The 10,537-nt window shown below is 38.4% G+C and overlaps 1 protein-coding gene across 2 annotated transcripts; it reads right to left on the minus strand.

Moving 5' to 3' along the window:
• Nucleotides 1-1,526: 1,526 nt before the first annotated feature.
• Nucleotides 1,527-8,434, minus strand: LOC148844627 (E3 ubiquitin-protein ligase SINAT2-like). Of its 2 annotated transcripts, XM_088956129.1 has the most exons (5): nt 8,118-8,434; nt 7,702-7,975; nt 3,536-3,810; nt 2,673-3,059; nt 1,527-2,102 (listed from the first exon to the last, which is right to left on the minus strand). In XM_088956129.1, the coding sequence occupies exons 3-5, from the start codon at nt 3,752-3,754 to the stop codon at nt 1,782-1,784; spliced, it is 927 nt and encodes a 308-aa protein (XP_088812255.1). In that variant the 5' UTR covers nt 3,755-3,810; nt 7,702-7,975; nt 8,118-8,434; the 3' UTR covers nt 1,527-1,781. The 2 variants fall into 2 exon arrangements, with proteins under 2 accessions (XP_088812255.1, XP_088812253.1); XM_088956127.1 differs by lacking the exons at nt 7,702-7,975; nt 8,118-8,434 and adding an exon at nt 6,177-7,192.
• Nucleotides 8,435-10,537: the final 2,103 nt, after the last annotated feature.

Here is a 10,537-nt window from a genome sequence, read left to right on the forward strand (position 1 = left end):
AACTTATTGCAATGAACCTAGATTAATTGAACTTGAACTTAAAACTGTGTAATAATGGAATCCGAATCTCCTACCCATAGGACACTATAGTTGTTCCCAATGTATAGCTGTGTCCTGTGGGTAGGATCCTTGTTGGTAGGAGATCCGAGCTTGTAATAATGTGGGGCTACGCTAAGGGTTACAACCATAGGCCCTGGTAAGGGTGTCAATGGACCGGTTTTGGATTGGACCCCATCCAGTCCAAAATCATTTTGGACAGACTGGACGGACCAAGAAGACATATTGGATTGGACTAATCCGGTCCAAAATATTTATTAGATTGGATTGAACCTAGTCCGTCCATAATAAATTTATATTGGATTGGACTGGATTAAGTCAATATTTAGTATGTTGACATAAGATAAGAATATATGTGTCAATGGACCGGATTTGGGTTGAAACCAATCTAAATCAAAATAAATTTGAACAGATTGGACAGTCCAGACATTGAATTGGACCGGTCCAAATTGGTCCAAAACATTCATTGGACTGGATTAGACCTGATCTATTTATAACGGACTCACATTGGACTGAATCGGGTTGGACCAAATCCAGTCCAATTGACACCCCTAGGCACTGGGTTGGACTTTGGGTTATGTCACTAATTAAGTTTTATAAGATATAGGTATAGGAAAATGTATGATATTTGAAAGACATTACCCAAAGACCTTTGACCAATCAAAGCATTTTGTGAATTTTGATGAATACCACCTGCTTGGTCATCTCTTTAATGATACCAGTTGATTGGCTGTAAGTTTTCAAATATCATGACTTCCCAATATGTATCATTAGTATCGAACCGTATTGGCCAATATGTATCGTATCATGACGTTCCTAATATGCCCCTACAAGGGAGTATTTTGGATCAGACCATGATTCAGAGGATAACCAGGCCTTATGCTGACCCCTCTGATCCAGATTCGAAAAAAAAAAAATTTAAAAATCAAAATTTGAACCTTGCTCACCACTGTCAGCCAATAATAACACTCAATAGTCAATATGTGATTTTGTCAACCAATTCATTCCAGCCACTTCGGCTGTTATCAAATGGCCCTTTCATTACTTTATCTGCTAATTATGTGTATTATCATGGTGAGTGCTATCTGTCCAATATGCCAAGTAATGAGTCTAATGACTGCAAACAATCTTTGCAGCAAAGAAAATGAAAAATAAAGAGTGTCAACGGTGAGAGAGGACAGTGAATGGAAGTGTGGAAGTTTATACATTTAGCATATTCTTTTGGGTTTTTAGTCAAAACAACCAATGTTGTACAATTACAAATATGTAGAGTGTAAAAGCTTGTATTTTGTCTTATTTTGTTTGCATTTGCACTGTACATATTTGTATTTGCACTCCAAACACAGCATAAGTGGGGCTGGCAGACATAGCCCTCCATTCCGCTCTTAATTGTTTGAAAAGGAAAGTGCAGTGGCGTCCCCTCATTTCTGGGAACTGTAGATCAAATGCTGAAACACTGACACACAATGTTAAGGCAATTCTTTTTTATATCGTATCCTTGTTTAATTGTACTAAATATCAGGGGAAAAAAAAGGGCTAAGATAAAGGAAGCCCTGCAATTTTTTTCAGGAATAAAAAGAAAATATCAAGTTTGTAAGCATTGATCTACCCCATATACAGAAACGACTGGCATCTCTAAATTCCTCAAATGGACTACCCCCATCCAGTTGAACCAGTATAAATTTCTTTTTCTACATAAGATTTTAAATGGATTCTAGCATCTGTTACTGTTCTTTCCATATTCGGCCTGTCACTCTCAATTTCAACTCTTGCCTATTGCCACCAGAAAAGAAGAGTGCCAAGTTCCTCTGGATGATCAGCCCATCCTCACTGTCCCTAACCTTTTTGTGGCTATCTCGTATGCTTCTTGGAACTCCTTGCCATGTTAGCTTACGCCCATAGCCACCAACTTCCAGACAGTAACTAAATTTCTTTGCATCATTCTCATCACCCATGAACCGCAGGAAGGCCATGTATACAGGTGCCATTCCCAAGTGGAATGCCTCGAAGTGCAAACAGAATTGTCTACCAAAGCAGTTGAAAACCTGCACCAGGCATCACAATTCAAGCAATTACATATACCATATAAATTAGATGGGCCATATACCTTATAAATTAAGTATATTTGGGCAGAAATCTTCACTAAACTTGGAAGAGCGGTTTATGGTAACTCTCTACTTTTGAAGAATCCAAAGTGATAAATAGTAGAGCTTTTGAAGAATCAAAAAAATACCTTCTTTTCTTGGGTAGTAGGGGCAGTATAATGCACACACAAAATGAACCAATAAGGTATTGATAATCATACATGATATGGCAAGGTGGCACATCCAGATAATAGTGGTGAATAGGAAAGGAACATCTACTCAAACCATTTAATCAAGAGATACCTCTTAATACCCAACAGAGACCGACCATCATTATCCAATAAATTCATCATTTTGTCAAGTGTTTCCCAGAAGCACCATACAAATTTAGGAATATAAATGCATTGCTAGAGTTAACCTATCCATGTGATCTTGGGTTGATACATATCTGTCATTAACAGCCAATCCATAATTGAAAGAATAGACACATAATTTATATATGAATGCATATATGCATCGTAAAGAACTTACTGTCAGCATCCACGTAGCATTTTCAACCTCTTGTGGATTGGATTTGACATATCGATGGTTGAAGGTGCACCCGTCATGCATGTCAACCTTGTGGTCATTCTTGAGATGTGCAACAAGGGTAGGGATATCTCCAGTGATGGAGCACTCAGACCCAGCATAAGGACAATTATATGGACGAAATTGGCATAGTTGTTCATGCTTGAGTTTGCTATAGTATGGGAATATATCATGGCAACCCAAGTTCTGGTATCTACATGGTAGTTCTAATGATTCCGCCACCTTCTCCAAGGCCAAACACCTTATGTTACCAAGCTCAAAGCGACAAGTTGGGCAACGGTTCTGTACTCTAACCTTGCAGCTTGAACATAGAGTGTGACCATTTGGACACTACATGCAAAAAATAAAATACAAAAAGTAGATCAGTTTTGGATTTGTGACACATGCAAGGTAAATTGATAATCAAACAGAAAATAATGGATTGGAAAACAATGGAACAAATGCATTTTCATGAACAAGGAAAGAATAGAAAGAACAAGAACATCTGTGAAACTCACGAACCATAATTATGGTGTAGAATAAGTTCTGTGGCCACAGTATGGTGGACATCATTAGTCTACCACATTTCCCAATATAAGTGATAAGTTATCCAGTCCATGTGCACATTTTCATATTAGTTTGAACAGATACTCACATCTTAGGAAGGAAAGTTATTCCCATGAAACCAGTGTTCACATGCTAAGTTTTGGAAAATAGTTAAAGAAAAATGTCTTGAAAAATGTTCAGATTAATAGAACCTATTCGTAAGTATAATCAGATGCAAAAACTGTGAGATGGAAATAACAAGTCCAGTAAACAGAACAAACCTGGTGAATGGGGGGATACATTGAGCCTGTGCAAACAGGGCATTCAAGAAGCTCATGTACACCATTGGTTGATGACACTCCACACTTTCCATTGTACACAATAGCATCTTTGGTAGATTGAGGATGCTTTAATATTGATTTTGTAGCTGATATATCATAATCCACAACTGCAGACTGAGACTCAAGGACTTCCTTGAAGATGCAGCCGCCAGGAGCCATGCTTGCAGAAATTACAAAGTATTGTTTCACTTTAACTTTTAAAGTGTACCTTTAATCTGTAAAATGTACTAAGTTAAGTGTTTTGGATATAACGATATGATACTGCAGAATGAAGTTTTGGGTTTGATATTCTTTGATCAAATTTTGTTTGAAAAGAAAGGTTTACTTATAAATATGATTTTTACAAGAGCAGAAATAAACCCTATAAGTTCTAGTGAAAATCAAAACTTGCTCAGCATCATAACTAGCACACATTCAAATGTTAACCTAATTGAATGAACATATAAATGAGAAAATAATCACTTCATTGTAATGTGAATGATTAAAAGAACCAAGTGTAGCATAATTCACAAATTTTCCAATTCACATGAAAAGGGCATTGTTTCCATAAATTTGAAACCATGCCATTATTAAGGAGATGCCTTTATGCTTATAGCAAATAAACAATTAATTTAGAAGACCAAGCTCAACCTTAACTGGCTGCAAGAGATCATCATCCAAACCTCGTCCCAACTATATGGGGTTGGCTTAAAACTGGGCTGCAATACCCATTATTTATAGCACTTATTAATTGTGACCATAAGGTCATGCAGTTGAGGATGATTGGTAAAATTTAGAATAGGACTTTCTCTGCTTGTTTTTTGATTCAATCTAGGCAGAATTTGGTAATGCTCTAGCAAATATTCCTATTGCTCCAGGTCCAGGGTGCAGAAAAAGTGTTGTTTTTGGTTCCCCCAATACCAAGAATGTTCTTTTGGAACATTACCAACCACCACATTAATTTCCCAGTCCCACCAATTGCAGATGGAAGAAACCTCTTTCAACTAATAATCAAGTTTCCCTATATAAAGGCCGTTACCCATTGTTGGTCCCAGCAATCTGGGGCCTTGGAGGCGTGGGCTGGATAAGCCCTAACCTTTTGGCCATTTTTTTTTGACAATATACCAATCAAGCTTCCATACATCACCATCATTAAAGCATCATCCCAACTATATGGGGTCAGCTACATGAATCCTGTTTCGTCAGTCCATTCTGTTTAATGTCATATCCATTCTTAAATTATTGGCACTTAAATCATTTCTTACTACTTCTAACCATGTCCTTTTTGGCCTACCCCTTGCCCTTCTAGCCCCTTCAACTCGTAACGAATTACTTCTTCTTACATGTGCTGTTGTTAATGGTATTCTATGCACATGACCAAATCATCTTAGTCTAATTTCTCTCATTTTATCACCTATTGGAGCCATTCATAAGTTCCTATGAATGACTTCATTTCTAATCATATTCTTTCTAGCTTTTCCACCCACCATTTCAACATATGCATTTCTGCCACACTTCAGCTTCTTTTCTTTACTACGTGTATGGATGAATTTACCAAGGTAAAAAAAATATATATAAGAATTTTAAGTAAACAAGCAGCCATAATTACAACAATCTAAAAACAGGTGTATGAACTCCTTGCCCCGTTCACTCATTCAGGTTTGAATGTAAGCATTTTTGGGGTACCAAAGGTGAGTGTGGAATGACAAGATTGTGAGAGGAAACAAAGATTCGTGTCTAGCAAACAAAGTAAATTAAAACAACAACAAAGGGAAAGAGTACATGGAACAAGAGGGAGATACTTGCCAAGGAAATCATACACGAATATGGCTTTCCTACACTGACAAGTTGCTTAAGGCCTTACCAGATATCATACAAAAAGAGGAAAATTGAACTCTCTTGGCACCACAACCCCACCATTCCTAAGAAAGAAAGGTAGATTTCTTTGTGATAACCAACATGAGTTACTCTGAGCATAGCTATAATGACTCAAAAATAAGCAAAACAACAGATGAATACTTCCAGAAACTAGCTGCAGAACATTGGTAGAGAACAAAATCTACTGAAACGAACATATGGAAAGAATAATCCAAACCGTAAACTTCTTAATCAGAAATTGGAAGTTCTTGCTCGAATAAGTTTGAATCTTCCAACTTCCACGGTGAGCCAAACAAGACGAACATGACAATCACAATTCGTGCATCATAATAACTAATTAAGATAGAAAATAATAAAAAATAAGTAATTAATCCGAAAACCAAATCACATAAGGTAACAAGTTCCAGACAAATGTGGCATTCTTAACTTTCTTTGGTTTTGCCATCTTCCTCTATTTTGGCCCATCTGTCATTTTTCTTGTTTTGACACTTCACCAAACCATAATTGAAAATTGGAGATGGACCCAGATCAAAATTCAACATAAATTCCCGGAAAATTAGAAAAGAAAGAAAAGGGAAAGTTCGTTCCCATATAATATGCTCATAAACCATCAACAAACCAAAATATAATCAGTAATATCGACCCACCTAAGAAATGAAGAACGAACAGATCAAAAACAAAAAATATGAAAAGTACCCAATTGCGATCTCATAAACCAGCTTACCTTTGCTGCAATGCATTTAATAAAACACAACTGGATTTCGCCCGAAAAGAGAGACGACGACAACAATAATATAAGAGGTGAGAACTGGACCGGAGTGAAGACTAAAGACTATAAAGAGTGAAAACCGAAGAAGAGAAGAAGAAACTCGTGCATCGAGTTCCGGAATTTGCGCGTTTCATCCGGAATTCGGAAAATGAGCAAAAGTCAGAATAAATTAGAGACCCTGACCCTGTCTCCGTCTGCAACTGATCTTGTCTTTACTTCTCTTCTTTGTTTTTCATGATCGTCTCTGCGTCGTCTTTAATACCGAGTTACCGACATGTGTTACCGACGATTTCTCATGCGCTTTTTCACTTTTCTCTTTCTTTGTGAGATAATGGACTCCCCCCTCGGTAAACGGTTCGTTCGGGTGCCGGTTCCCGCACGCAACGTTTTAAAAAAATTGAATGTCTCGAGTTGACGTTTTATTTTTTTCACTTCCCATTTCACCCCTGTGCCCGGTCCATTTCCGAATTCCGTCGGTCCATGTCCGTCCTCGGATTCTCCTCGTTAGACATGAATATTACTCTTCCCCAGTTTTCTGAATTGTTTTTGTTGCTGTGTCAATTGTCTTCCATCTGTACTGTAAAGTGGGGTCACTTAAATCAGTTGATATGGACCATTGCATTGACTAAAGTCGCACTGCACCAGTTCTTTAATAAAGCGGGTGGGTAGGCGGGCCGGGTGATATAATTGCCCGGACGGGTGAAATAATTGTCCGATTGTAACGGACGACCAAAGAAAACCACTGCACCCGACTAACGGCTCTGCGACGTTTGACAAGGGAGACTCTCACTTCGCTTCTAGAAATGACCCGGTCTGCCCACCAAGCCCCGGACGAAGATGATCCGGTTTTCGTTGTTATACTTCCTAGTGAACCAGGAATCAGGTAATAGGACGAAGATGATCCGGATTTGATGACACGTTGGCTAAATTAGTTTTGGTTGTCACTTGTCAGCTCCTTTTGGCAATGAGAACTGAACCAAACCAACCAGGATTTTATTCTTTTAAGTTCAAGCCTAATGGTCAAATTTTATTGGATAATGCTTAGAATATAACAAAAAATAGTAGACAAAAAGGGTTTGACTATGATGCTAGAAAGACATGATACCTACAAATTTTGAAACCAATCAAGGGATATTATAAAATTGGTATCTAAGCAGATGATATTTATCAAAATTCATGAGAGCGTTTTGATTGATTAAAGTCTTTTCGGTATCATGTTTTTCAACAGTATATTATCAATAAAATGAACTGCTAATTAAGAACTTCAAAATTCATGTATATCATAAATAAAATGACTTAATAACTTCACTTGTATCAAAGTTGAACCAATGCATCCAAATCAACATGAGATTTCATTTTATTGTTATTGTGTTCAACCAATATGTAAATGTAAGCATCTATATTCAGACCAGTTATAAAACAGTTCAAACTTGGATGGAGCTCTAATTCCAAATCAAAGAAATGAACATACGAAGCTAACCTTGTTTATGTTGTAGTGTCAAGCTGAAGCTGGTATGGGTGAGATAAGAATTCATTGCATTCTGCGCTGTTGCACAGGTTGGCCATATGTGCTCGCACCTCTCCTCCCTCTCTCAGACAGGTTGGGTCACATGCGCCTGCAAGATGACTGATGGGATGCCACGGAAATGGCCGGTGAGCCTATCATAAGTCACAATTCACAGCTCAGAAGTCGTGACTCCTTGAGCAAATCAACACAGAATTTAATTTTTCCTTCCACACATGTCAAAATCCATCTGGAATGGGAAACCACAAGGAAACAGAGTACGTTTTGATTTGGTGATAGGTAAATAGATAAATAAACAAGGGAAAATGCAGGGAAAAAGGGTATCAAATGTGGAAAAACAAAATGAGAGAGAGAGAGAAAGAAAATCAAACCTTTTCTTTTCTTCCCTGATGCTAACGAAAATGCAGTCACACCATCCCCTAGAAAGTTTGTTCTCACATAAGGGATGAGACCATATATAGACTCTGGAGTTTTTTACTTTTACGACCAAGCCCTCTTGACTGGAGAGGATTTTTCAATTTCTCAAATGGGGTGGCAATGTCAATAAATGAAGCTCAGAAGAGAGTGAAACCCCATTAATGGAGAAGAGGATACTGAAGGGTGGTAAGAGTCAATAAATTCCCAGGTGAAATTCAATTAGCAGGAATTATTGGTTTAGTTCAGTCGTCTTCGTATACCATGAATTCCCCCCGAACAAGTTTAAGTGTGGGTGTGGATGTGGTTTATTGAATTTTTTGGTCCACAACCATTTCTCCTCTTTATTTAGCCAACGTTTATTGAGTCAAAGTTTTCGCCTAAAGCTGGTTTCATATGCCCGTAAATACTTGCTCTATCCCACTTAATTGGATTATTTATGAATAAAAGATGAGCTCAACAGTCAACACCGAGCCTCGCAACCTTCAAGGGTTGTGAATTTGTTATCATAGTTTGTGACGGGGGCGAATTTGGCCCTCCAATTATATTTTGACACATGGCCCAGGCACGACCTGGCGGCCTGGCACAGGTGCGAGCTGGTAACTTGGCACAGGTGCGGCCTGGCGGCCTGGCCCTAGTGTGAACTAGCGGCCTGACATAGGCACTAACCTGGCGACCTACGAGACATGCTCGTCGACAAATTTGGCATGCATATCCAAACACTGCCACAATCCTTTGAAGTTGCCCCACGTGCCGAACGATCCAGAGGGTGGTCAACGTGCATGGCGGTTACCCTAGGGAATTTTGAACCACTTAGGCGACCTCTCGGAAATCTCGGATATGGTGTGTGAAGCCCACGCCAAACAATGTCTATATAAAGGCACCAACCCCAATGACATAAGGGGGGCAAATAAGCATATTCTACCTTCTCATACTTTGTGATTTTTAACTCGGAGTCTGCTATGAGAGTATTGACTTAAGCATCGGAGCAACCTCACCGAATTAGCCACCCCGGGTCCTCTGACATTGATTCCTTGCAGGTCTCTAAAGAACTATAAAGCTCAATAATCAGTCCGGCTCGCCACCAGGCAGCTAGTCCCTCTGGCCAGCTCGGCAACTAATAGGCAGCTCGGCACTCTGGTCAGCTCAGCACCTAATAGGCAGCTCGACACTCTGGTCAACTCGTCGCCTAACCTGCCTAGCTCGGCCCAGTCAGCCCGTCACCCAATCTGCCCCCAGTTCAGACCAGATGACGAGGTACTTAGCACAAAAAATTGATACATAAAAAAAAAAAAAAAAAAACGATAGTATCAATGTCTATTGCCCAATCATTTGTAAAAAAAATAAATGAAAAAATACGGGCAAACCCGATGCAGATTTCTTAATTTCAATGCAGATCTATAAACATTTAAAATATCAAAAAACCCCCTCTTTACCATAAATTCACACCTTGGTGATATTATGACCCAAGGCTTAACCGTCATTCTAAAATAAATATATATTTTGATTAGTTGCTTGTCACCCTATAAAAGAAAATAATTTTTTTATTATTGAGTATCACCACGGTGCTTGAAACTTTAAATATCCTTTGTGTGCAACTTGTAGCGTTTTTTAAGGCCCGTTTGGAACAGTTGAGCTGAAAGTTCAGATAAGCCAGTTCAACTGTTCTGGAGCACTCTAGATAAACCATTCAATGAGGTTGAAACACACAGTCCTTCAAATGTCTGACAGCCAATTTGGGCAATCGGGATTTTTCATTTAGAATAACTTACTAGGTGGAAAAACTTTGGCTATTGGGGGCAATAGTCTCTGTTGTTGAGATCATTTTTGCGAACCACACGTTACCAATAGGATGGGTTATATAATAATTTCTCCCTATTTCCTTTTAACTAGACATGGGTGTGAATTAGTGAATGTGTCGAGCCTAAAACCGCTCTCAACAGCATATGATGTTGGCCCCAACAGCCAAAGTTAATTACTTGTAGGCTATTCCTTCGGGACCACCTTAGAAAGCTAGAAGGCCTGTACTTCAGTTTTTTTTTAAATTAGATTATCTTGAGATTAACTGAATATTCAGTTCATCCCTTCCAAACAGGCCCTTATTCTCTTTTATAACTTAAAAATAAATAATCATTATGGATGTTTGTGGTTCGATTAATCATTAGGGGTATTCACAATTCGATTAACCAAACTATGGGGTAATTTTTTAGACCGAATCAATATGTTCAGTTTTTACATTTAATCAAACTGAAACCAAATCGATGCAACCAATTAACCATAGTTTGGTTTTTCAAATTTTTATGCCCTTAAAATAAAATAAAAAAAAGGAAAAACACAGTCAAAGAGAACTGGGATCGCCACTTCTCTAATGTCACCG

Source organism: Nelumbo lutea, chromosome 7 (genome assembly GCF_056320005.1).
Source record: "Nelumbo lutea isolate HS-2025 chromosome 7, American lotus-T2T, whole genome shotgun sequence".
NCBI classification, from domain to species: domain Eukaryota; kingdom Viridiplantae; phylum Streptophyta; class Magnoliopsida; order Proteales; family Nelumbonaceae; genus Nelumbo; species Nelumbo lutea.